Below are 27,018 nucleotides of genomic sequence, written 5' to 3'. Positions count from 1 at the left end.
TGCTTCTTTTTTAAAATATTCATCAGATTCAGCCTTTCCCCAGCCTGGCATTGTCCAGATGAGGATACCTCCTGTAATTTCCTGAGCAACCAGGGGTTTTTGTTATTTTGCTTTAAAGCATGTGGTTGGACACCGATACCAATGTAGTTGGTCAACTCAGAAGAAATGGGTTGGCTATAATAATGATGCATCGGGACTTCTCTGTTTCCAGATGCACATTTCCCCCCCACCCCAAATGTGGGCTTTAAAAAGCTTTACTAGCAACCATGGCTGCTGCAGGATTGTGGGAAATGTAGTCCCACCTGTCTGGAAGCCAAGCTGAGACTGTGCTGCAAAATCTTCCAAGCTTCTTTTTCTTTGAAATGGTTTCAGCCTTCCATCCTTCCGAGGTCGGTAAAATGAGTACTCAGCTTGCTGGGGGGGGGCAATGTGTAGCCTGTATAATTAAATTGTAAACTACCCGAAGAGTGCTTGTAGCACTATGGGGCGGTATATAAGTCCAATAAATAAATAAATAAATGAATGAATAAATAAATAAATAAATTTCATGGACAATAAAAAGGCTAACCTGAAACAACGACTGGAGTATTAGAAGCACACACGTTTCCCTAGACTGGCAACTGACAATTGATCTAGGTATTCGTGATTTTGCACGACTTCTGTCTCCAGCAGAGCTGTTAATACATAGCGCAAATATACAACACCTTTATTTAAAAATCTGTATCAAAAGGTTCTGTATCAGTATAACTGCACATTGCAAAAAAAAAAACATCATCCTAGAAACAGGGCTGGTGTCATATTATGAACAAGATGTTGATTCTGTTCATTCTTCATGGAGATTCAGAGACCTTGAAGTTTGCTGAAAATAAAACCAATTTTATGTTATTAAAACTGCACTGTTTTTTTCCTTGGAATTGGCTTACTACTGTCTATCTTGAAGCTAAACAACTGAATATTGAAGTTACTGAACAGAGTATGCCCTACAGAGACGTCTATTCCTATGGTTACAGAGTCCAACTTGTACATTTAATTAAAGTTCCCTAAGTCTTCTAGATCCGTGTGGGCACAGAGGGCCTCCTTCACACAGATTTGTGATGTTTTGTCCCGGCCGCCCTGAGGATTAAGTTCTATTTAATGCAACAAAAGGGGCTCTATTTACATTTCACATAGAGGCCTCGCATCAGCTAGCCATGCTTTTAGATTTAATTCTCTTAAAATTCATCTTGGCTGTTTTCCAACAGCTGGGTTCGCCACAAGTTTAATAACTTAAGAATTAAAATGTTCCCTGTACACACAAAGGCACAGTTTAATTAAAATAAATATAAATAGACTGGGCTTCAAGTCACAAACAGTTGCAATGAGATTGCAGAGCGGTGCTGGAAAAGTATACGCACATTTTATAGCACCCACAGTTAACTGAACAGTCTCCAGCGTCACTGCTGGTGTTCAGCTCTGTTCTGCTGCACATGCTAGCACAAAAAACATGCAGTGCATTTTATCACACAGCAGTACTACAATCCCTTTTGTTATTTTCTTTATATGCTGTCTTCCAGTAATAATACTCAGAAACCACGTCATTTAGTTAAACTATAAGGAGATCCCTAATCCATATCACCTGAGGATACAAATCATTTTCGGGTTTTTAAGACGTGAAATATTTAAAGAGTGGTTCTCCCCTTGCTACCTCCCAGTGATTTTCCACGGCTAAGCAGGGATTTGAACCGAGATGTCCTGAATCCTACCCCAACACTTCCAGCAATTATTTGTAATTGTTAAAATCCTATTAAATTCCTGAACTTTATGCACCACTGAGTCTTCTTCGTGCACCCTGGCAAGAGAAACTGGGATAAGCAGTTCTATAAGTTAAAAGGTGGACATGAAGAAGAATGCTGAACTGGGGGGGGGGGGGGGGGGAGGCTCAACTCATATGGGGCAAATCTCAGAATTTTCTTCCTGAAGAGGCTTGTCTGAATCTACACCTTCCCTTTCAGAGTGTTCTTAAGAACTGGTTTCAGACAAACATTTGCTGGCCAGCAGCAGGTCAACGGGGGGGGGGGGGGGATGCGATTCTGGAATTCTTTGGAGTAGCTTGTTCTCTGTCATTTCATTGCTGTGGATTTCCCCTTGTCCTTATTCTTATTTTTGATTTGGGAAGACCTTTTGCTTCCACATTTTGCCTTTCCTTCCCTGCTGCCAAGGAACTTCCATCTGCCGACAGCAGCCCAGTATATTCACATGTAAATAATATTTGGAAAGAGAGGTGGCATAACTCAGTGGGTCGGAGCTCCTGGCTGTGAAACTGAGTCTATGAGCTGAATCTCTCCTAGAAGTGGATCCATCCAAGATCCTCCCAGAGATTATGCAGGACTGATAGGGTTACATCTAGTCCCACCTGTGGGGCCATGGGCATGAGGCATGTTCCCAAAGCAGCATCAGGCGGGATGGGTAAACTATCTCTGAGAACGTGATCCATAGAAAACCCTAGGAAGGATCGGCATCAATCAGAATCCAGGAATTGACTCAATGATCTAAAAACAGGAGCCGAGACTGGCCCACCGGTTCAAAGCAAAAAAACTAGGCCTTACCTGTCCTCAACGGTTTTGTTAGATGGGTAGTATACTTTAAATGAAAAGCCGCTTCTGGGAAAAGACCCCTACCATGAAAAGAAAAACATGGAGGAAATAATGTTAGTTTTAAACCCAGGCCTTTTCTTAAAGCAGTTATCTTTCAAGTTAGAAGCCACTTTCAAATATATATTTGCCTGTTTACCCACTCAATCCTGAAGAATAATTAATTCTGGCCCAACACCTAGCAGCGGTGTTCTCAGGAATAATGCAGTTCTAATTAAATGGTCTAAGGGCACAGAATTAACATTAGTCCTGCAATGTTAACGGCTGAAAAAATAGTGTGTTGGGGAAAGGGATGCATGGAATAAATCCAGAGCTTGGAAACTTGGCCAGACTGGCCCCATATTCGCTGTCCTTCCGCTAACAGGCAAATACTTTTCTCTTCAGGAAATCTTTCCCTCAGTGACTGGCTCCTGAGTGGGATTTTTTATAGATGGAATGTTGTACCTTAATGCCTTTTTAAATATAATTGTTATTTAAAAAGAACTAGGGACAGGGTAAGGGGTACAAAGGGTCAGGGAAATGGACAACAAAGGGGGAAGAAGGGGGACATAAAATATACTGTCATTAAATCCTCCTGTTTGTGTTACAATATCAAGTGCACTTTTTCCACCTTTCTACACTTCGATTGTCCTTCCAGATTTATACTTGCAGTTACCTCTTCGTTTAATTCTCTGTTAATGAAGCTCTATCTACTGACTCAAGCCATTTATATAATAAATCCCATTGTTCAGTTGCCTTTTGAATGTATTTTGGTACTGCTTATACTATCTGTATAGTGTCTGATTAGACCTTTGGTCTAGAGGGGTGGGAAAGAAATCCAATAAATACATTTGTATATGTTTAATGCTTTGAATGTGTTTTAATATTGCTGATATTATTTTATTGGTATTTATATGATCCTTTTTAGAATTTGTAGACTCGCTGTTGTTAGCTTTAATAGTCTAATGATGTAAGCCACTTAGGGCCTTTTAAGGAGAACGGTGGAGTAAAAATATTTTAAGTAAATAAAAATAAGAGCCACACAGCAGAAACCAACAACATTATCAGTGAGCATCAACCATCAGATGGATGACAGCATGATTTTTCCTCTCTGGATTCAAACTGGCTTGACTGGGTGAGCAGTTAAAATAATTTTCTGCACATCATCATAATGCGCTTAAAGGCTAAAGATTTCTTAAAGCTATAAAACCTTTTACTTATTAATGATATTTTTGAGACCCATATTCTTGCTTTTCAGTGCATCCTATTAGGTTATGCACTCATGCATTTTTAGAATGTAATTAAAACATCCTTTTTCACATAGCGAGCCGGTGTAAAAGCTCTAGACGCGTCCGCATCTCTGCGCAAGCCCACGAAGATCCACTTGTGTGCATTCACAGAGACCACGAAGAAGAATCACTCCCCTCAATGTTTGTTAAAAATCTAATAGATATAGGGAGGTTTTCTTTCCTGTTCTGCAAGTTAAATACACAGGTTTCCGTCATGCGATAAGAAAACGGCAAGACGAGAGCTCTTACAGGATTTATGCAAAGGCAGTCGGTGTTGGTCACAGTGAAGGGGTCGTATTTGTCAGCAAACACAATCATGTCCGGCAGAGGGTAGGTTCTCAAGGTGTAGTCGTAAGCCCAATAGACAGGGCTGACGTTAAGAGGCAGTGGTGTCAGGTGCCCTTGCGAAAGAACGGTCTTCACAAACTGCAAAACAAAGCAAAGCACAAGGTCCTTGAAGACGGGAGAGATTCAGGGCAGCTGTCAGGGATCAGAATCCAGATCTAGAACGGTTCCTGAAGAACCGGACTGTAATCCATGAAAGACCAAGCTACATTAAATCCATGTGAAGGCTACCGTTAAGATTTCAGTCGGTGGTTTGGTTTGCCAGTTGCACGTGGGCCAGCCCTCTAGAGGTCTGGCTCAGATGAAATTCTGGCTCAGTTCGGTGGGATTTACTTCCAAACAGGATTTTAGAATGGGTGCCTAAATTATGTTTTCCTCAACTGATCAGCAGCACACATCAGGAACTGCCGCCTTTTCTTCTGGTTGCTTTATTCCAAATTCTAGACCTCTTGAGCGCTGAGGTTAGACTTCAGACGAGCCTGAATCCCTGCAAGTTTTGAACTGTGAGCCCTGTGGGATGATGAGACTTCCCACAGAACTATGTTATCTAAAGCAGACTCTAGTTACTATGCTTCTGTGAAGCTTTTATATTTGCCATGCATAGTAGCTGCAGAGTCTCTGGTTTGGAGACTCCCTTAGATAACACAGTCTCCCTAAGGAATCTCATTAAGTCATTTAAATCATCCGTATCTTGATTTGGGGGTGCTCACCACTTTGGTCCATGCACTCGTAGTCTCAGAATTAGAGTACAGTAGTGCCTCGCTTAACAACGATTATCCATTCCAGGAAAATCGCTGTTAAGCGAAAACATCGTAAAGTGAAATTAAAAACCCCACTGAAACGCATTGAAACCCGTTCAATGCGTTCCAATGGGGTAAAAACTCACCGTCCAGTGAAGATCCTCCATACGGCGGCCATTTTCGCTGCCTGTATAGCGAGGAATTTGTCCCTAAGCACAGTGGGGAGCCATTTTAAGCACCCGGCGGCCATTATGAAAACCCGACGATCAGCTGTTTTTGATCATCATAAAGCAAAAATCGGTTCCCGAAGCAGGGAACCGATCATCGCTAAGCAAAATTCCCCCATTTAGACCATCGTTTTGCGATCACAATTGCGATCGCAAAAAATCGTCATAAAGCAAATTCGTCGTAATGCGGGGCAATCGTTAAGCGAGGCACCACTGTACTGTAATGCGCTCTACATGGGGCTGCCTTTGAGACTGACGCGGAAACTTCAGATGGTACAGAACGCGGCGGCTAGACTTCTGACTGGGGTGAAGAGGCACCAGCATATTTCCCCCATGCTGGCCGCCTTGCATTGGCTGCCCATTCGTTTCCGCATTGATTTCAAAGTTCTTACGATGACATATAAAGCCCTACATGGTTTAGTACCTCAATACAGTATATGGCAGAGCGCCTTCTCCCACCCAGTTCTGCCAGAGTCACTTGTTCCAGCCAGGCCGGGTGGTTGAGGGGCCTGATGCCGAGGGAGGCCCAGAAAGAAAGAACAAGGAGCAGGGCCTTCTTGGCAGTGGCCCCTCAACTCTGGAACAACTTGCCCATGGAGATCTACCTGGCTCCCTCTCTGGGTGTTTTCAGGAACAAACTTAAAACCCGGCTATTTGGGAAGGTATTCCCTCCTGCGGTATCTTAATTTCTTTTTCTTCGCCATCTTGGACCTATATGTTTTTGGTTTTATTGATTTTAAATTTGTAAACCGACCAGAGTAGACTTTTGGTCTAGATGGGCAGGATAAAAATCCAATCAATCAATCAATCAATCAATCAATCAATCAATCAATCAATCAATCAATCAATCAATCAATCAATCAATCAATCAATCAATCAATCAATCAATCAATCAATCAATCAATCAATAAAGCAGTCTCCCTAAGGAATCCCATTAAGTCATTTAAATCCATCCGCTGTTGCTGTGATGTGCCATCAAATCGCTTGCAACCTACGGCCACCCCTATGAATGACTGATCTCAAGAAATGTCCCGCCCTCAGCAACCCTGCTGCTCAGCTCTTGTGGACTCAAGCTGATGGCATCCTTTTTTGTAGTCACTGCACCTGAACGACCTACCTCTGGAGGCAAAAATGTTGAAACTGAGGCTGTCCGACACATCGTGAGAAGGCAGGGCTCCCTGGATAAAGCAATCATGCTGGGAGATGGGGAAGGCAGCAGGAGAAGAGGAAGAACAAAGATGAGATGGACCGACTCCCTCAAGGAAGCCAGGGGCTCGAGTCTACAAGAGCTGAGAAGAGCTGTGGAGGACGGAACATTCTGGAAGTCACTCATTCATGGGGTCACTGTAAGTGGGAGGTGGCTTGGTGACACACAACCATCACCACCACAGATACAGCAGAGGGGAAGTTATTCAAAGTTTTCCCCTCTTTTAACTGACTGACATTCTCCGCTGAAAGAACTTTTGCACACTCTTTTGTGCTTCACATCAAGAACTGAAGAAGAAAAACAAAAAAAATAAGACAATGTCTTTATGGTAATATACTTGTTTCCTGAACCAATTACACAGGAGTATATTAGGACAAAAACAAGCCCACAACCACCAGAAATTTAACCCCAAATGTTGGATATTATTTTGTTTAGTTTTTCCCTTACGTGGTTAGGGATGTCCAAGTTGTTGCTAGGAAAACGGATACAGTTCCGGCACATTTTATTTACCAAGTCTTCTCGGAATATAACTATTTCCTGGGTGCAATACTGGACCCTAGAAGAAATACACACAAATCTGTTTCCTCAAAACGCTTGAACGGACATCCAGGAGAAGCTATCAGGGCAGCAGAAGTGCTGATATTTTGGGAATATCAGTCTGACCTAAATATGCTACTACAGTGGTGCCTCGCATTACGACGTTAATTCGTTTCAGCGAAATCACTGTAGAACGAAAACATTGTAATGCGAAAATAAAAAGCCCATTGAAACACACTGAAACCCCTTCAATGCGTTTCAATGGGCTGGAAACTCACCGTCCAGGGAAGATCCTCCATAAGGCGGCCAGAAAACAGCGGGGAGCCATTCTGTTTACCCGGCGGCCATTTTGAAACCGCCGATCAGCTGTTCTAAAATCGTTGTTTTGCAAAGAATCGGTTCCCAAAGTAGGGAACTGATCATCGCAAAGCAAAAAAACCCCATTCAGACCATCATTTTGCAATCGCAATTGTGATCACAAAAAGACGTCGTAATGCGGTTTCGTTGTAATGCAGGGCAATCGTAAAGTGAGGCACCACTGTATATGTTAATGATTTCAGCACCCCTGGGATGTCATTATTTACCCCCTCCCCCAATTGTTGAACGGGTGCATTTACCTGCAAGGATTTGTTGTGAAAACCGAAGAGGGCACCTGCTGTCTGAATTCCTCAGTGATGCTTTCTGTGAGTGGGGGTCTAAAATAAATTAGTGTGATATGCATCAAAAAATATAGAAGATATACATATTCTCACAGCGACACTTCCAAGGAAAGAGTTTTAACACAGGCATTAACAATCATACCTTGGCAATATGGAGCCTGGGCCAGGATCTTCGGAGCCAGGAACAAACACGAATCGGCTGCTATAAAGAGTCAAAGGCGTATACACTGTTCAGTGGGACCGAAATGGAAAACGGACGCTCCAGCAAAGCAAAAGGGCAACATCACTCAAAAGTTGACAGGGGTGTCGGGAGCTGGGCGCAGGCAACCTCCTCTCCTGCCAAGATTCATCGACAGAGCCTGCCTTCCCACCTCAAAAGGGATCCGTGGGAATAAACTGGGGGAGCCTGGCTACAGCTCCCAGGCCTGGCTACAGCTGCTACTCCAATTTCATGCTTACTCAAGAGTTTCTAAACAAAAACTATACTGTAAGATATAAAGGAAAAGCTTTTTAGCAGCTTATTCATTTGGGTCGCATTCAATGTGAATGAACCAAAACTTCTTTCTAAGCGGGAATAATATTTCTCCTGGGTTGTTCTCTGAGCAAAATAATAATAATAATAAATAAAAATAAAATAAAATATGTTCCATTAAGATTTTTCACCAAGCAAATAATGCAATACATACCTCTCATGGATGCTAGGATATTCACATATTATGTCTGCAAGAGTTTTCAGTGAACCTAGAGGCACAACAGTAAAAAGGCTTCCTGTGAGGCTGTATAATTATCCCCACAGTTTCTTACCTTATCAAATAGGACATGCAGGGAGATGCAGCTGGCATTCAGCACCAAATAACAGTGTCATTACATAGAAGAGCAAAAGCCTGGAAAGGTAACATACAAACACACACTTCTCTCTCTCAGGGGTCAAAGGGCAAGTAAGAAAAGCCAAGCCCTTCAGGCTTGGAGATCATACCATCAGTGGGCACCCAAGCTGATTTCAAGATATTAATTACAAATTTTAATGGGTGCACAATGTCAGGGGCCTTTGTCACTGTGAAAGATTGAGAAACTTAGCTGTAAGTATTTTTTGTCACACCTCATAGTGTATAGAATGATTGGTTTGTCTTCTATAGCACCCAACATTTTCTTGCTAAGCCAACATAGTCACCCATTAGCCATTTCCAAGTGTTAATCTACCGGGCAACGGATGCACACTGCAGAAGCAAGAACATGACAGTCAACACATGTTGAAATGCTCTACTTATGCTCTAACAAACATGCCTACGCCAGGGAAAAACCCGCTGCCTTGCAATGCCCACCCATTTTTGCCCCAAATAATACACTCAAAAGATTTGAATCTTAAATCTGAAGGAAGGCAGCGATCATTAAACCCCCCTGGACTCATCCATGTTATGTCCAGGGAGCAAAATCCCTAAGGAGCCACCGCCTCGCCTTCCACCACAGGTTTCTATTTTAGATCCCTAGAGAGAACGAGCATGCCAATTCAAATATGAAATATAATGCGACAGAAAAAATACAAGCTAATGTACTGTTCATTCATAAAACTGGGAGTACGGTGAAGTCCCTGAAGTGCCAGGTACCTTTCAGTGACTGAATTTGATTTTTCCCATAGGGAGCCGAAGAGAAGTTTCCACAGAAGAAAAAACAGGTAGGAGGCATGGAGGAGTAACCTGGATAGATGAAACAAAGGACGTGATTCACATTTGGTTTGCCTGCGCTCCCTCCCTCCAACTCAGGCTGTGTACAGTCATCTCTTCTTTGACAAATCCAAAACAAAAATCTCATACGCATCAAACTGGATGAGGCCACTCACTCCCCTTGAGGAAGGTGACCTTGGTCATTTCTCAAGCCCATCCATCCGTCAAACTTGTTCTGTTTAACCAAAAGGGTTTACTTAACAGTATGTCAAAGACCGGCTAGCAAGGTGAAGCCCTGCAAGACATTTGTAAGAGCCCGACTCAGTCAGTGTTGAGTCCTTTGACTAAATGAGACACGTCTGGAAAGCTCACAAGCCGGTCATAAAAAGCAACAGCCTCCAGCCTGACCTAAGATAAGTTTCCCTCTTATCACCTAGACCACTGCTTCTTAACCTTGGGTTACTCAGGTGTTTTGGACTGCAACTCCCAGAAGCCTTCACCACCAGCTGTCCTGACTGGGGTTTCTGGGAGTTGCAGTTCAAAAAACACCTGAGTAACCCAAGGTTAAGAACCACTGACCTAGATCATCATGACGAGGATTCAAGTATCTGCTTATCGTAGGAAGCATTTCAAAGTCTTTTAGTAAAAAAAGGATAGGAGGAAGTTCAAATTGACAACTTCAGCAAGCTTGGGCACAAAATTTTGGGAGTGAAGCCCCACCATGGGCTGTACCAAACCCAGAAATTACCAACCACATCCTATCTGGTTTTTAAAAGCTATGTTGTGGCTTTGATATTTTGATTTTTTTTAAAATAATGTTGGTGGTGGGGGTCTCTTTGGTTAAAAACTGAGATAATAGCTGTTTCTGGAAATCGCCCGGAATGGAAACAGGCCTTTGCCCCACAGAAAGTCTTTTTAAAAACGGAAATATCTCGGGTGCCTCTGAGGTGCTCAACACAGTCCATGGACAGCCCAGCGCCTGCCCTGCAACATCAAGTGGTGAACTGGATCGTTCCCAGTAGCGCTGTGTTCAGAAGTGTCGTGCAACGAGGAAGCACGACGCTCATCCTCTTCCTCTTAGCCTCAAACCTCTTCAGCAGCCCAGTGCCAAAACAGGCCAAAGCTGTTCATTGATTCATTCAAAATATTTTTTTTACCCCGCCTTTCTCCTTTAAAAAAAAAAAAGGATCCATGGCGATTTACAACATTAAAAGACGACATATAAAGCTAACAACCGTGAGAATACAATACTGAAAGGATCAAACCCATACCACATAAACACAGAGGACACGGGATCATACCTGCAAGAGTCCTGTGTTTCTACCATTGTGGAGATGTGTGGTTGGAACTAGGAAGAAAATCTAGAGGGGCAGGACTTGGGCAACCCAAGACCAGCCCGATTCAATGGGCTTCCGGCAAAAGTTAGGCATCCTTCAGTCTCAAGAGACGGTGGTCACGTGCTCTGTATGGAGGACTTGGAACAGCGTCTCATGTGGCTGAGGAGGATGATTCAAGAGTGACCATCCCTTCCACACTGAAGAGAAATACAATCTGTCCCCTGGTTTCGGGACTGCCTCTTGGCCCCGGCCTGCTGGACAAGGGTCTCTTTAAATTGGGAGAGGCCGTGATGCACCGCCTGCCTCCAGGCTGAGCACTTAGAGGTCAAGGTTTCCCATCTGTTGAGGTCCATTCCTAAGGCCTTCAGATCCCGCTTGCAGATCTCCTTGTATCGCAGCTGTGGTCTCCCTCTGGGGTGATTTCCCTGCACTTATTCTCCATACAGATCTTTCGTAATCAGTCATTCTCACGACATGCCCGAGCCAACATAGACGGCACTGTTTCAGTAGTGTATACATGCTAAAAATTCCAGCTTGTTCTAGGACTACTCTATCTGGAACTTTGTCCTGCCAGGTGATACCAAGAATCCGTCGGAGACAACGCATATGGAACGTGTCCAGCTTCCTCTCCTGCTGTGCATGAAGGGTCCAGGACTCACTGCAGGACAGGAGTGTGCTCAGGGCACAGGCCTCTCGGGCATCCTGGGCGGCGTTGGAAGCTTGGGAGGCCACCGTGCCACACAGCGGTCGGGCAACCACACAGGACCAATACCTGCTATGCAAAGCAGCTCTCTCTCTGAGAAGACCAATCTATTACATGGCAATCTTTCACCCAAATACCCCATTTCCAGTGTTACAGGAAAATGTTTTATCTCCCCCACTGTAATCCTAGTTTTATAAACCAGTCAATTTTTTTTTTCACAAATGGATATTTTCCCAATATCAACTAAACAGTCCCCAATGCTTTGGCATTTTCTTAAAAGGTTCTATCACTCCTATACTGATCGACAGAGTTACCTGAAAACATAATGCGAAGCTTATCCATCACGTCGGCTTGGTCCAGCCACACATCAGAAAGGAAGACAAACATGGCATCTTCGTTTTCTTCCTCCATCTGCTTCAATTTTGCAGAAGCTTTTACAGAGGTGGAAGAAGGCCCTCCAAAGAAGTTTGGGTTCCCATAATATGCCCTGCAGCAGGAAAAGCAAACATTATCAGTCTGCATGTAACTGCATCCATGACCTTTGCTCGGCAATATGCAGGGGATGTGATTTAACATGTAATCTTTAATTTGGACACTATAATGGCCATCATTCCACAATTTTAAAATAACAAATTCCATCCATTATCATCAACACCATACTAAAGTTCACCGTGTCCTACACCAGCATGTTTCTGGAGGGTGGTTATTTCATTTTAATGACAAGCATTGTGAAGTTTATACCACAAAATGCTTTTTCAAGATTTTTTAAAAATAGTATATTCCTAACCAATGCTATAGTGATTGTTGTGGGTTTGGGGGGCTCTTTGGCCGTGTTCTGAAGGCTGTTCTTCCTAATGTTTCGCCAGTCTCTGTGGCCGGCCTCTTCAGAGGACAGAGGTCAGAACTCTGTCTGTGCTCTGTTGCAGTTTGTTGGACAGGTGAGTATTTATAGCTGTGGGATCACTTTTTGTCCTTTTTCAGGGGTTGGGCGATTATGGTGATCAGCGTGTTTTTTGTTGTGGGTGTATTGTTGTGATAACAGGGAGAGACTAGCTATAGCGTTTGGGCATATCCTGAGGAGAAAAGATTCACTGGCAAAGACAACTCTTGTGACAGCTGGCTAAGAGCTTTACAGACACCACAGACTGACAGAAAGACAAACAAATGGGATGTGAAATCAAATCCTAACTCTCCACAGAAGAAAGCATGACCCAACTGAAGGGATAATTTTGGAGGGCACACCATGGAACTCTTGCGAAAAGCCAATAACGGGATAGGAGGTGGAGAAAGCATGACAGGCAGACTGAATATGAGGTGGGTTAACTCAACAAAGGAAGCCACAGCCTTGCGACTGCACGACTAAAGCAGCGCTCGTAATGGCAGGGGTTTTTAGAGGTCGCTAATTGATAAGACAACCCTAAGTCAGAAACACCTCGATGGCACCTAACAAGAAGAAATCTCTATATGAATATAGCAAATGTTACACTGAAGTCCTTAAGTTAATATTTGTCTGGGAGATGTTCTGGGGGATAATTTTAGATGTGTTCTCTTGCATACATGAACGTTATGGAGGAATTTTGACCGGGTATTCAAGCCAGGTTCCACTCCCCTCCTCGCCTCCAGGAAATGACACTGCATAAGGGTCTAATGCTGTGGAACACCCCTGCAGTCTCACTGCAATCGACATTTATATATCTAGATCCCTCTTCCTCCCTCTATGCTTTTCCAGACACGCCAACCAGTGATTCAACAGGACATGCTACTGCGTACTTATCGGGGCTCTGTGGCAATCCTCTCCTTTAGGATTTTCTTTTCCTTCCCTAAAAATATTTCAAACTCCCACTGAGTTTGGGATTCCTCTAAGTCTGAACATGGACATGGACACGGCAGCTTTAATGGCATAAACAAGGGGACGTTCCACGGACGTGCAGGGACAGAGGAGACCGTACCTAGTGGTAGCAGAAGGTTCCGTTGGGGGAAATCCAAAAGCATTGACGTGAAATATTTCATCTTCATACCACCCTAAAAAGTAACATTGGTTAATGACTAGGAGGTCAAAAATTGGTGTGTGTCTTTTTTCGAACATGTCCAATCCTAAGAATTATTTATTTAAAAATAAACCCTCTGTTGAGTTTAAGGATCAACTTACATTTCAGTTCTGGACCTATTTCTCATTGATTTTTCCACATTACAAGGACATATGCAACATGATGAGAAAAGATTCTTTTTAACCTAAATAAATAGATATTGTAATAAAACTACCCTGTTTCCCCAAAAATTAGAAAGACCTAACTTGAAAATAAGCCCTAGTATGATTTTTCAGGATGCTCATCATATAAGCCCTAGTCCAAAAATCCCCAGTAAAGTGAAACCCCGCCCTCCACCCTTTTGCAACAACCAGAAGATGATGACAGGGCTGTCTTTGAATAAATGTAAATGGCTGTACCTAAGAAAAAAATAAAGCATCCCCTGAAAATCAGCCCTAATGCATTTTTGGAGCAAAAATTAATATAAGACCCTGTCTTATTTTCAGGGAAACAAATTGAGGGAAAAACGAATGTCATTAAAATACCTGTGTCTGTTAACAGGTGAAAACAGAGTTCAGCACAAATAGGCACATACCCCCCCACACAAAAGAAGCAGAAACGAGAGACAGCAGCACAGAGGCAACAAACAGAAATCATGGATTTCCATCCATAGATGCTTAAAGGCTAAGAACTGTATTTTACTTTCATATGTTTTTACTTCTAAGACCTTTGATATTTTAAGAGATGTGCCCTTTAACCCTATAATAAACTGCTTTTAAAAAATATGTACTGTATGCTCCTTCCATTTTGAAAATGGATTATAACATGATTTGAATCTACTCGCGGACGAAGGGTGTACACATGTTCCTACTTTGTTTTTGGTATGCTGTTACTGCAGGTACAGACTGTGTGTGTAGCCAGTACGTAAAGAGGCCATTCACAATTGTTGTTCGAAACAAAGGGAGGCTAGAGAACAATCCTCTCCTCCCTACATCACTACTGTTACTCTTCTTGGATACAGCCTTGAATTCGCAAGACCTAAGCAAAGCTGCTAACGACAGGACAATCAGGAGGTCTTAATAATTCATATGGTTTCCATAAGCTGGAAACAACTCAACAGCACAGAACATAAGTTATTATATCAGCGTAACTAGCTGATGCACCAGCCTGCCAATGACTCATAAGATTGTGAATATGGCCTTAAGGAGATGAGTCACAAGATTTTAAGAGGAAAAGTGCTTGTCTTACCTTCTGTTAAAACAAAACATGACTCTGTGTACAAGCCACTGTGGAACTGGTGCAAAATAGTTAAGGACAACGTTCTTGCTTACTAGGCAGCACTACATGAATAATCATTAGATTTAAAAGAAAATTCAACGGCTATGGCAAAGCAATTTTTAACCAAAGGAGGAAGCTTCTATCTATCCCCATGCAAAGGGGTTTGTTGTTGTTTAGTTGTTAAGTCGTGTCCAGCTCTTCGTCACCCCATGGACCAGAGCATGCCAGGGCCTCCTGTCTTCCACTGCTTCCTAGGGTTTATTTCAATTCGTGTGAAGGCAAGAGAAGGGGACGACACAGGATGAGATGGATGGACAGTGTCATCGAAGCGACCAACATGATTGTGACCCAACTCTGGGAGGCAGTGGAAGACAGGAGGGCCTGGCGTGCTCTGGTCCATGGGGTCACGAAGAGTCAGACATGACTTAACAATTAAACAGCAACAAAGGGGAATAAGCCCATATCATAAACCACAATTTGAAGCTTTCTGCCTTTAAGTAGTTTCTTTAGGCAGGCAGGCTAACAAAAGTGTAACTGATCTAAACACACAATGTTAAAATCTGATGAGTTCGAAATGGAAGCAAAAGCTTCAACGCCTTCTCATGGAAGTATGTTAAATCACATGGTTGTTCATACAACATCAAAACATTTTTCAACATCACATTAGAACCAGACTGAGAGATCTTGGTTAAATTCATGATCCAGCCAGTAAGCCATATTTCTCCTCCATAACAACCCAATCTGTTTCCCCCTCTTCTCCAGTCTCCTCTTCTGCTCTCCACTCCATTCCAGTCAGTCTGCATCCCACGGCCACTAAGCAGGCTCAGCTCTCACTGGGTTGCTTTCATAATACTTTCCCCATAAAGATCTGTTGTACTTTTGCAAACCTTGGAATTCTTCCGTGGCTTCCGCAACCTCCTTTTGGGGGAGTGGGAGCTACTCACACCGAATAATTGGTGAAAGTAGGAACCCTGAGCAGGAAATAATTATAGAAATAAAAGTGGTCCCAGTTCACAGCTTACTACCAAAAACCTTACATAACAAAGTACTGCTAAGTTTATGTAAGGGAGAAAGAAAAAAATTGCACTAGTTAGCAGGTTAGCAGAATCTGACAGAGAATTAAAAAAAGAAAAGGCAAAAGTAAAACCTATATAAAAAGGAACCTACAAGCAAGAGAAAAATGGAAGAAGTAAAAAAATCAAGAAGGAAATGCAAGAGGTGGGCTCCTCCCAATAATAAGAAGTCTCTGCTTTAATTGAACATGTGCAAAAAAGGATATTGCTTTACTGATGTCCAGCTGGACAACTCCTGTAGGGTCTTCCAAGAAAAATTTCCCCTTAAAAATACAAATAAAAGTCATTATGATCAATTTATTCCATTTCAACCTTCCTCACAAGGTCACATTGCTGTATAAAAGTGGTGTATCCCCAAATCTAATTCGCGGAACATGGGGGTAGATGACCATTTCCTTCCCTCTGCCAACCACGTTAAAACCCAGTACGTGCATGATTGTCAGAACACCCAACAGCGCAGCTTACCTCCTTCATCTGGGTGATCATCCCGAGAACAATCACTTCGCCAACTTTAGCCGAGTTGCCCAAGAGAGTTTCTATAGTTTTCAGCTAGAATCAGAGAGAATGAATTAAGGTCAACACCCTCCAGACTCAAAAACCAGTTGTAATACTGTATCTCCAATATATACACCAGGACCCACAGTGACGAAGCTCATTTTCCCCCACTGAATTACAGATCTTTCATAAACTGCTTGAAGACATTTAAGTCCCCTGAGTTTCAGAAAAGGTTTTCCATCCGGCTATTTGAATAACACCAAGACCAACTCCCCGAAAAGGGCTCAGGAGGCACACTAGGGAATCCAATGGAACAACATGATAGCACCAGTATCCCACATACAAAAGCAAACATGGGGGGGGGGAACCCCAAGCCATAGGGGGGCCCATCAGGCCAGCAAAATTCTCCACCTGACCCAGCCTAGTCCCCCAAAGGAGGGCCAACTTTGATCATCAGCAAAGAGACACCCTCTGATCTGTCCAAACTGCTCATCACTACCACCACCGTAGTTAGGTTTTTGGCAAGGGGGGCCTGGACGGGGCAGCGAGATTTGTTACTGCTGAGGAAGGGAAGCCCAACCCAACGAATGCAATTCCTTGCATTGCAGTCAGTGGTTTAAAAAAGCAAGCAGTGAGTCAGTCGGAAGTATGCATTTTCATGAAGCAGAAGAGATTGTATGCATGAGTATGTACGAGCATGAAACTGGATCTATGTAGGTGCGTATGCGAGTATGGAGGGCTCGTACGCATGTGAGGGGTCGCCATGCCGACAGCGGCTTATACAGGCCCCATAAAGCCAATGTGGCCCTTGGTCAGAAACGGATTCCACTTTCCTTCCCTATGCGAAGAACCACCAAATTCCGCGTGACCTGAACACATTCGGTTTACCTGGAATTTATTCCTGCTTTCATCCGGCGCTGTACCAATTGCAGAAGGTGTGAACAATTCATGTCTATGGGTTCTCTGCACAGAGATAAAGGTGATCCCATTTTTTTAAAAAGGCATCACACATCAGTAAGATCTTCCCCCCCCCCGCCATGTCATTCTCAAATTCTTAATTCAGTAGTAACCACAGCTCTTACAATAGCACGTCCTCTAACTCCATGCACAGGAAAAACAATCTGATCATTAAAATAGCTCTGTCAAGTGTATCAGCAGTAATGAAATAAAGCAGTCACTCCACAACCCCGAACAACTGAACCTGTTTCTTTAACACATAATTAAGTTATCGAATTCCTGCCAAAGGAAGAAGTTTAAGAGGAACCTATTTTAAGATGGGTTTAGAAGGGAGTAACATTCGAGGACGAACTTTATCAACAACGACCAGGAACGGCAACCAGAATGTGAAATATTCATTTTTGGCCTGCAGCTCTTAGCCACCACGTGGGACATGGTGGCACTGCGGGTTAAACCGCAGAAGCCTCTGTGCTGCAGGGTCAGAAGACCAGCAGTCGTAAAATTGAATTGACGTGACAGAGTGAGCCCCCGTCGCTTGTCCCAGCTCCTGCCAACCTAGCAGTTTGAAAGCATGTAAATGCGAGTAGATAAATAGGGACCACCTTGGTGGGAAGATCACGGCATTCCGTGTCTAGTTGCGCTGGCCAAGTGACCACGGAAAATATCTTCGGACAAATGCTGGGTCTACGGCTTGGAGACGGGGATGAGCACCGCACCCTAGAGTCAGACATGACTGGACTAAATGTCAAGGGGAACCTTTACCTTTACCTCTTAGCCACTAGGGTCACAGATTTTGCATGCTTTGGTCCAACCAAGTTCTAATAGTAGCTAAATAGAACTTCCATGTTCAGGGGCAGTATACTTCAAGATACCATTTGTGGGGAGGGAAGGTAGGGAGGAAAGGCTACTGATTGTGAACATCCTCAAAGCATCTGTCGGCGGGCCCATGCAGGAACACGGCTGTGAATTACCCAGGCCTTTGATCTGATTCAACAAAGTCTATCTCATATTTTTCTTTAATTACAATATAATGTGTCTTATGAAGTAAACCCTATTCCACGAAAGGTTATACCACAACAAGTGTGTTTTTAAGGTCCTACAAAAGGTTTTGGCTGCAAAACTTCAATCTGCCAGAACAAAAGTACAGTGGTGCCTCGCATAGCGAACGCTTCGCTATGCGATGAAACCGCACAACGATGGGTCCCGGGCCATCGCTGGAGCGTTCGCTCAGCGATGGCCCCTATGGGCTTTTTTCGCTATGCGATGATCGCGCGGACGCGATCAAAGCATAGCGAACAGCTGATCGGCGGTTCCAAAATGGCCACCGCTAAAACAAAATGGCGACCGCTGTTTTGCCTCGCTAACGAGGCATCCAAAATGGCCGCCGCAATGGAGAAAACTCGCAGAACGGTGTTTTAATACGTTCCTATGGACTTTTTTGTTTCACTTAACGATGGATTCGCTGAGCGAGGGTTAATCCGGAACGGATTAACCTCGCTAAGCGAGGCACCACTGTAATTAACAATACAACCTTATTGCACTTATTTGGAAATACAGTGGTGCCTCGCATAATGGGCGCCCTGTTTAACGATAAATTCGTATAGCGATGAAGAATTTTCAATCACTTTTGCGATCGCATAACGATGTTTCCTATGGGGGGAAATCGCTTTACGATGATTGGTAAGCTGTTTCGCTTACCGATTTTCGCATAGCAATGATTTTTCCCCAGCTGATCAGCGGTTCCAAAATGGCCGCCGGGTAAAACAGGGATGGATTCCTCGCTTACTGGGCAGCTAAAATGGCCGCCGTATGGAGGATTTTTGCTTAAAAGGTAAGTTTTAAGCCCATAGGAACGCATTGAAGGGGTTTCAATGCATTCCTATGGGCTTTTTAATTTCGCATAGCGACGAATCCGCATAGCAACGATTTTTGCTGCACAGATTGTCGTCGCTATGCAGGGCACCACTGTAATGTATCAACAACTATCATCCCACAGTGCTCAGTAAGACTTACTCTTGTGTTTGGTACTATAGACATAATCTATCAAAGAGCAATAAAACCAAACCAGTTACCATAGCAGCCATAAATACACTTGTCTTTATTTCTCTTTCTTTTTTGCATTTAACGTTATCGCTGGCCGCGTGACCACGGAGGATTGTCTGCGGACAAACACTAGCTCTATGGGTTGGAAACGGAGATGAGCACCGCCACTTAGAGTTGGACACGACTGGACAAATTGTCAAGGGGAACCTTTACTTTTACCTAATTCACATCAGTATAGCAATTATGTGCAAGAACACAAAGGTGTTCTTTCTGCAGTTTGCCCTGAGCGAGCAAGTCGTATAACCTTGGATTGATCGTCAGGTAATTTTGTACTCTTCTTTCTTGAATTACAGGATTATCCTATCTTTAAATATCTGGTGGATGAATCCTTTCTCCCTTTTCCTCACCTGCTGCAAGATGATGTAACGCTCACGAAACAATTCTGCTTTATCTCGGGCACAGCCAAATAAATTGGGTGCCGGGTGGCTGGTCATTGAGAGACTGAAAAGAAATTTTGCAAACTTCAGGGTTAAGGTGAACTCCAGAAGAACAAACATTAAAACGGTTATCTTCTAAAACAGGGAACAAGAAATCTTTCATATCAGAAATAAGATTTGGCCAAGGGGTTGGAAAAGATGGTTGTAACGCGTAAAGCAAGAACTTACGGTAGAAATTTCTTTCTTTCAGAATTGTAAATATATCTAGGAATATCAAAAGCACCAATGATGTTGAAAATATGTTCCCTGCGGGAAAAACAAATGCATATGCATTGAGAACCTTTGCAGAATAGTTGCTTGAAAAAATAATTTGTTTCATGGTTATGAATAAGGAAATCATTTAACATTATCTTGAACAAAGGGAACACAGGTGTCACGATGTTTCAGTTTCTTCAACCAGCTAAAAGGAAAATTGGCCCTCATGAAATACCTATATAGAATTAAGTAGAAAGGTTAGAGTTTATTGCCTATTTTTTCAGCCGCGCCATTACTCTTAGTGGCGTACAGCAATATTAAAACTTTAAAAACGGTATAACCATTAAAAATAGGCAATAAATAAATAAGGAACAGCAGAATCCGATCAATTCACTGTGTTACATTGCAGAAAACTTCCCAGTCATTTATTTCTTGAAATGAATTTATGCAACCATACATGGTTTCATCTAAAGACCGGCTGCACTCCAGAACTGCTGCTTCCACCATGGACTTTTCGATCATGTTACAGGACACTAGAAAGAAAATTTCAAAAAATTAAAAACGGTGACCTCTACCATTAATGGAAGCAAGAAGTACTTCACAAAGCATTGTTATATTACTTCAGAAGATACCACTACAGAATTATTATTTTTTTAACAAGGCATCTACCCAGTACTGTACAAACCAGTTGCATGTTACAGAAGACAGCACCTGGATTACTCTGAGGAACACAAGAACAGAAACGTATAAACACAAGATTCTTTCCCCTTTACAGTTACGCTACTACAGCGCAGGGGGAAGAGGGGAAGCGTCCGTGATGTCCCACGGATATTTGCTGATTTCTATTGCGAGAAGACAGAAAAGAACAGAAGAAAAAGGAAGCACAGCCAGGAAAGCGACCACATTCAGCTGCAGGAAATCCAAGATCATCCAAGGAGCCCACGCACTAATCCCTCTTCTGCCACCTGTTCTATGCTGGTGACCCAGTGGTGGGGTTTCTAATGAAATGTCAGAAAGGCTCAAAGACCTCTATCTATCTACACACGCTTAGCAGGGCGTCGTAACAGGCTTCCTGCCTGCCTCCCATCGCCTTACACATTACGACTGGGCTTTTCCAGTTTGCTTTATACAAAGACCAGAGTTTGCACCGGCCACCTATTATGCAAATAAGACAGCCCATCAAGCAGGCAGGGTGGATCACACAAATTTAAATCACCATTTCTACTCTGAAAATCCGATTGTTATTATTATTATTTTGCAATTTAAATCAAACAATTATTTTTTTTCATTTATGTCACTAAGGAAATCAGTATGATTTCTTTAAAACTGGATTCTTATCTACCCTGAAAGCAGGGGAGGCCAGCCTTCAGTCCCAGATGTTCTTGGATGAAAACTCCCTGAAGAGTTCACCCCTCACTCACTGTGCTGGTCAGGATTTCTGGGAGCTGTAGTCCAGGAAGAGTTGGCATTACCCAAGGCTGGGAGCCGCTACCCCATAAAGCAACGGTGACCCTCCCAGATGTTCCTCAACTACTGTTTCCAGTCATCCTTCTCCGTTTGCTACACTGACAAGGTCAGACTTCACAGTTGCTCCCTTCTGCCATAACAGTATCCATATACTTGTGATCATAAACCTCACAATAAAGAGGAAGACCCCCTAAAATCTATCAGCTTCCCTTTTTTCCTCCTTGAACCATTTTTTTAAAATTAAAAACCTACTCACGTGGCTGTTTTTCAACCGCATCAATTATATTTTCTATCATGTCTTCAAGTTCCACTTCATTAGCTGTTTGAAGAACTTCTGTGAGGTATTTCGTAGCGTCGCTGAGTAAAGAAGAAAAAAAAGTTTGTCAAGATCACCAAAGTGAAAATTTGCAGGTCTCATATTTCTAAGAATCCCACTTAATTCTTCTTATACAGTAGTTTAATTTCACTTTGGCTGTCAGATTTTTTTTCCTCTTCCTACATAGAAATGTATTCTGTGCCTACTTATACACATTTTTATAATACACACATAGACTAAAGTGTGTGTCAGCAAATATTTGTCAAATACATGCATTTTCATTCCCAAAATACACATGTAGTTTTGCCCGAGTCAATTACTTAACCAAACAACATTTCCAGCAACTGCTGGACACCACTGGACATTCTCAGGTGGCACAATAATGGCAATATCATCCCGGTCTTTTTTTTTCTTTAGTATTTTGTAGTTAAGAGGCAAACGTTGTGAGTGACCCACAACAGCAACAGCTTTTCCCCCCTCTCCCGTGGATTGTCTGATCCCATCTGAGTTAACCAGCACTTATGCCTCCACTTCGATACACACCTTAAGACGGTTTGCATGTGTCAGAAAAGCAGAAAGCTCTCTGTCAGCAGGCTAGACAATGTGGTGTGGACTTCTAGCAAGGCCAAACAGTGGTCAAGGCGGCCACATCGCTTCAGGAACAGCTGCACACAGCAGAAGGGATTGTTCCACTGGTGGTCGGAACAAAGATCCTTCTGCTCTAAGGCTGCAGCAGTAGTTGAAGGTGAGGCTAAGAGTCAACAGCAGAAACACTCAAGCTAACTCTTGTTAGCACAGAAGGCCCCAGGGCTGAGCAACAGGATTTTATCCACTATAACAGAGCAAAGTGGGCTGCTTATATATTGCTCCATAGCGCTTAAAGCACTCGCTGGTTGGTTTATAATTCTACACATTGCATACCTGGGTTTTCACGTTACCAACCTCTGAGTGAACCTTGAGCCAGCTACCTGGGACTGAACCCAGGTTGTGAGCAGTTTGAGCTATCACTTCACTACTGAGCAAAATAATGTAGACTGGAACCGGTCCTTTTCAATGTGAAAATTACAGTGCGTTTTATTCTGGAATGACAAACTCAGAAGGTAGAAGGTGCCCCTAATTGCAAAGCACAGCTGGGAACTATAGGGCCAAGTCTGATCAACTGCTAACAATCAAACTTCATAGAAAGCTTCTCCCCATAACCACCACTCAAGTTTATGCACCAACTACAAATATGGAAAAGGAAGAAACCAAAAGCTTTATGCAAGTGTCCACAAGGAAACTGATCACACACCAAAATAGAATGTCCTTATATTCATTGAGGCCCTTTAAGGGAACAAAATAATGACTACAGAAGACCTATTGGCGACAGGATCGTACTCAGAGGGTGATGATTAATGGGTCCTTCGCTAACTGGGAAGAGGTCACTAGTGGGGTACCCCAAAGCTCAGTCCTGGGCCCGATGCTCTTCAATATTTTTATTAATGACTTGGGTGAGGCAGTGCAGGGAATGCTTATCAAATTTGCAGATGATAGAAAATTGGGTGGAACAGTTAATATCCTAGAAGACAGAAACAAAATTCAAAATGACCTTGACAGGATGGAGCAGTGGGCTGAAAGCAAGGAGGGGCAGGATCTGTTATCCATCATCTCATATGACAGGACATGCAACAATGGGCTGAAATTACAGGAAGTCAGATTTCGGTTGAATCTCAGCAAAAACCTCCTAACTGTGAGAGCAGTACGACAACGGAACCAATGACCTCAAAAGATGGTGAGCGTTTCAACACTGGAGGCATGCAAGATAAACTTGGATAATCACCTGGCAGATCTGCTTTTATTTTTATTCCTGCCTTGAGCAGGGGGTTGGACTTGATGGCCTTTATAGGCCCCTTCCAACTTCTTTTCTATGATTCTATCCAACTTTAATATTGATCATTGGAAAAAAATGAAATTGTTACAGTTTTTTCATAACTTGGCTCAATCATCAATCCAAATAAAGACTGCAGTCAAGAAATCAGAAGAGTGAGACTTGGAAAGATGGCAATGAAGGAAATGGAAAAGATTCAAAAGGACACACCATTGCAAACCAAAGTCAAGAGTGCCCATAGTATGGTATTACTGATTGCTAACCGTGAAGATGAAAAAGCTGGACTGTGAAAAAAGCGGATGGGAAAACATTTATTCACTCGAAATGTGGTGTTGGAGGAGAGCTTTACAGATTGATCAGATCACCTGAAGGACAAATAAGTGGGTGCCAGATCAAAGCTGAACTTTCTAGAAGCAAAAATGATTCCACAGAGAACCATCATGTCTGGGACACATCATCAGAAAACAAGATCCACCAGAAAAGGCTGGGAAAAATTGATGGCAGTCAAAACGAGGAAGACCAAACATGAAATACAATGGATTCCATGAAGGAAGCCGCAGCTTTTGAGTCTCCATGACCTGAACAAGGTGGTTAATGCCAGGATCTTTTAGAGGTCACTCATTCCTAGTGTCACCATCAAGTCAGAAGCGACCGGTCAGCGGAGCATAATTTTGTGCCACATCCCGCAGCGGCTGCGGATTCCTTCTTCCAAACTAAAATCAAGAATTGGGTCACAGGACTGGCAAGATATGGCAAAGATGGCCCGTTGTGTCCATGCTCTCTAGAAACGTGTGGCTCCTTCGCAGACATGTGTGATGCCGATGCTTTAGACTTTGGATGACCCTCATCGTTTTTGAGGCACCTGAGATGTTCAAGGAGGGGGTTCCCCAATGCCACCCCTCGCTGTGTTTCCACGGCTGGGGGTTTGAACCCGGGTCTCCTCAGACTCTCCCTCGATCCCCAACCTACAGACCACACTGGCTTCTGTTTCGAACTGTAGGGACCCTCCTGAATAGCTTGGGTGTAAAGGAGGAAAAGCCCCCCCCACCTTGGCTTTTAGAAGGACTGGCTCTGCAAGACCCCCCTCCCTCCAAGGCCCTGTGCGGGGGGGGGGGAGAGAGAGAGAGAGAGAGAGAGAAAGGAACTCTTCCACCCACCCAAGAGCCTCTCAAGAATCCCAGCTTCTGTCTATCTATCCCCTTTCAGAAAGGGAGTTCAAGGGATCTTGTAGGGACCCCCCCCAACACCCCCACCCCGAATATGGCTGCAATCTCATGAGACACCCCCCCCTTCCAACTCCCCGTTATTCCAGCCCCAGTTTGTCAGAGGGGGAGGCCTGTCACTCTACGGCGGCCAGCATACATGCAACCAAGCAAGCAAATAAATACGCAAAGCAAAGCAAAGGCCACCAAGAGCCACTTTTAAGATTTTTTGTTTTTAAAGGAGGCAGCCGGGCTCGTCCCGGGGGCAGCACGAAGCCCAGTGGGCGCGGGGGTGGGGGTGGGTGGTGTGCCTGCTGGGTCTCTCTTTGGAAGCGGCCCCCGGGGGGGGAGCGGCTTCGGCCTCCCCTCTGCCCGTGCGTGTGCGTGTGTGTGTGTGTGTGTGTGTCGGTCGAAGGCTGTCTCTCTCTCTCTCTCGCTCTCCTGGGGGGGGGAGGCTACTCACGCGCGGAGGAGGAGGCCGTGCATCTGGAAAGCGGCGCCCAGGCGGGCCCTCCGCTTCTCCGCCGCCGCCATCTCGAGCCGGGCCGGGAAAATTAAAAAAAAGGGCGCCTTTTCTCCCCGGGAGGAGGAGGAGGAGGAGGAGGAGGAGGAAGAGGAAGGTCCCGGCTCCTCCTCCTCCTCTTTCCCCCCTCTCCCACGCCTTTCTCTTTCCCCTCAGGCGTCCCGGAGCGTCTTTTGACCGGGGGCCCTTCCTCCGAGGAGAAGCGCCTTCTCCAAAACGGGGTCTGGAGGCACAACAAAGGGAAGCGAGGCCCGCTTTCAGGGAAAGCCCCCCCCGGGGGGCGGGCAGCGGTCGTGGGCACAAAGGGGGGGGGAGATCGATCCCCCGCCATCGCGAGGGGCTGTGGAAGGAAGGTGGTGGGCCCCTGAAGAAAAAGAAGATGATGATGATGATGAACGGGAAAACGGGTTCTTTGGAGCTGCGGTGGCGCTGGAAGGAAGGAAGGAGGCCCTTTTTTTTAACGGACTGTCAAGATCACGAAGGGAGAAGTGCTGCTGCTGAAGCGCGCGCATAAAATCACCGAACTTTAAAAAAAAAAGCCTTGGTTGTTTGAGCCCTGCCCTGCGATCAGCAGCATCCCCGGAGGAAAGACCTTTCGCAAGGAAAAAAAAAAAAAAAAAAAAGGAACATCAGTGCCAGACCTGGGCAAAATGCGGCCGCCCCAGATGTGGCTGAACTGCCACTCCCAGCAATCCTCACTATTGGCTGGGTGGGCTAGGATTGCTGGGAGTGGCAGTTCAGCCACATCTGGGGCGGCCGCATTTTGCCCAAGGAGTCGGGGGGGGGGGGTTTGAGGTCGATCTAGGTACACAGGACATCCACCCATGACAGTATATTGTATTTAGAATTTTTCTGCTGGTGAAACGGAGGTTCCCTCCAGCCGTTCATTCTGTTGGCGTCTTGCCAGATCAAGAGCTCTAGTGTCTTTCAAGACGGCCCGTGTTTTTGTCATTTTTTTAAAATTTGTCTTTGTTTTGGACTTTGCCTAATAGGCTTTGCAGAGACGACACTAGCCCGGCTACCTCTTGCAAAACCGAAATGAGTCTTCATGCCCCCCCTTTTTTTTCCTTAGGGTGCTGAACCACAACATCGCGGTCCTTTCTCTGCAGGCTTGCAGGAACCCCCCCCCCGCTTCCTGAGGTGGGGGGGGGGGTCCCTTTGATGGAGGGAAAAGTGGGATTGACTCCAAAGGCAGAAAGAAGCCCTAGGATTTTTATGGGGTTTGCACCCTCGTCCCGGGTGGTGCTTTTAGGGGGACAGGATACCGAGAGAACTGGGCTTTTTCTGCAGGTGCCTCCCCTGCAAAAAAGCCCCCCTCCCCGGTTTCCTCAGCAGCAGGAATGGATCCAGAGGAGCAGGACTTGACTATGAAACCTGGACCCCAGGACCCTTCGGAAGGAAAGGGCCGCCCTGGGGTCATCACTAAATAAAACCTAAATGCAAACTTAGGCGACACCTTGGTAGACCCCCTTTTTAAAAAAAATCCTTTAGGTTTGCTTTTCTTGTTATCAGATAGGTAAGACGGTGATGATAAATCGATATATATCTCACACAAATACGCAGGGGTTTTAATTATTTTAAATAAAGAGTCGCGAGTGGAAAACCCCCTTTATTTTTGACGGAGAGCCCAGCTCCCAGAACCCCCTTCGCCGGGAGGGCTGGTCGCCATGTTGTACCGAAGGATTCTGGGAGCTGTAGTCCCAGGAAAGGCTGCCTCTCCTCTCCCTGCTGTGGGCGGGCGGAGTGGTGCGCGGCTTGCCGGGC

At 44.3% G+C, this 27,018-nt stretch overlaps 1 protein-coding gene across 1 annotated transcript; it reads right to left on the bottom strand.

Annotated features, from left to right (window-relative positions):
* Positions 1-689: 689 nt before the first annotated feature.
* On the bottom strand, positions 690-25,347 carry POLE2 (DNA polymerase epsilon 2, accessory subunit). The gene is made up of 19 exons (XM_072986933.2): positions 25,195-25,347; positions 21,603-21,703; positions 20,337-20,412; positions 19,853-19,930; positions 19,595-19,688; positions 17,076-17,150; positions 16,158-16,241; positions 15,899-15,955; positions 14,590-14,638; positions 13,264-13,336; positions 11,629-11,801; positions 9,218-9,307; positions 8,300-8,354; positions 7,756-7,815; positions 7,572-7,649; positions 6,865-6,973; positions 4,148-4,324; positions 2,586-2,653; positions 690-859 (listed from the first exon to the last, which is right to left on the bottom strand). Exons 1-19 carry the CDS (start codon positions 25,263-25,265, stop codon positions 841-843), a joined length of 1,587 nt encoding a protein of 528 aa, XP_072843034.2. The 5' UTR covers positions 25,266-25,347; the 3' UTR covers positions 690-840.
* Positions 25,348-27,018: the final 1,671 nt, after the last annotated feature.

The sequence above is a fragment of the Pogona vitticeps genome, chromosome 1 (genome assembly GCF_051106095.1).
Source record: "Pogona vitticeps strain Pit_001003342236 chromosome 1, PviZW2.1, whole genome shotgun sequence".
In the NCBI taxonomy this organism is placed as follows: Eukaryota; Metazoa; Chordata; class Lepidosauria; order Squamata; family Agamidae; genus Pogona; species Pogona vitticeps.
The sequence above is the reverse complement of the archived record's forward strand: the minus strand, read 5'-3'. Positions and strand labels throughout refer to the sequence as shown.

Excerpts from the sequence above, each read along its gene's own strand:
- POLE2 (XM_072986933.2), bottom strand. The coding sequence starts at position 25,265 with ATGGCGGCGGCGGAGAAGCGGAGGGCCCGCCTGGGCGCCGCTTTCCAG. Across the intron at positions 20,413-21,602 it reads TGCGGTTGAAAAACAGCCAC|TGTCCTGTAACATGATCGAA; the intron begins GTGAGTAGGTTT and ends TTTTCTTTCTAG. Across the intron at positions 2,654-4,147 it reads ACTGCCTTTGCATAAATCCT|GGGTCTTTTCCCAGAAGCGG; the intron begins GTAAGAGCTCTC and ends TTTTCATGGTAG.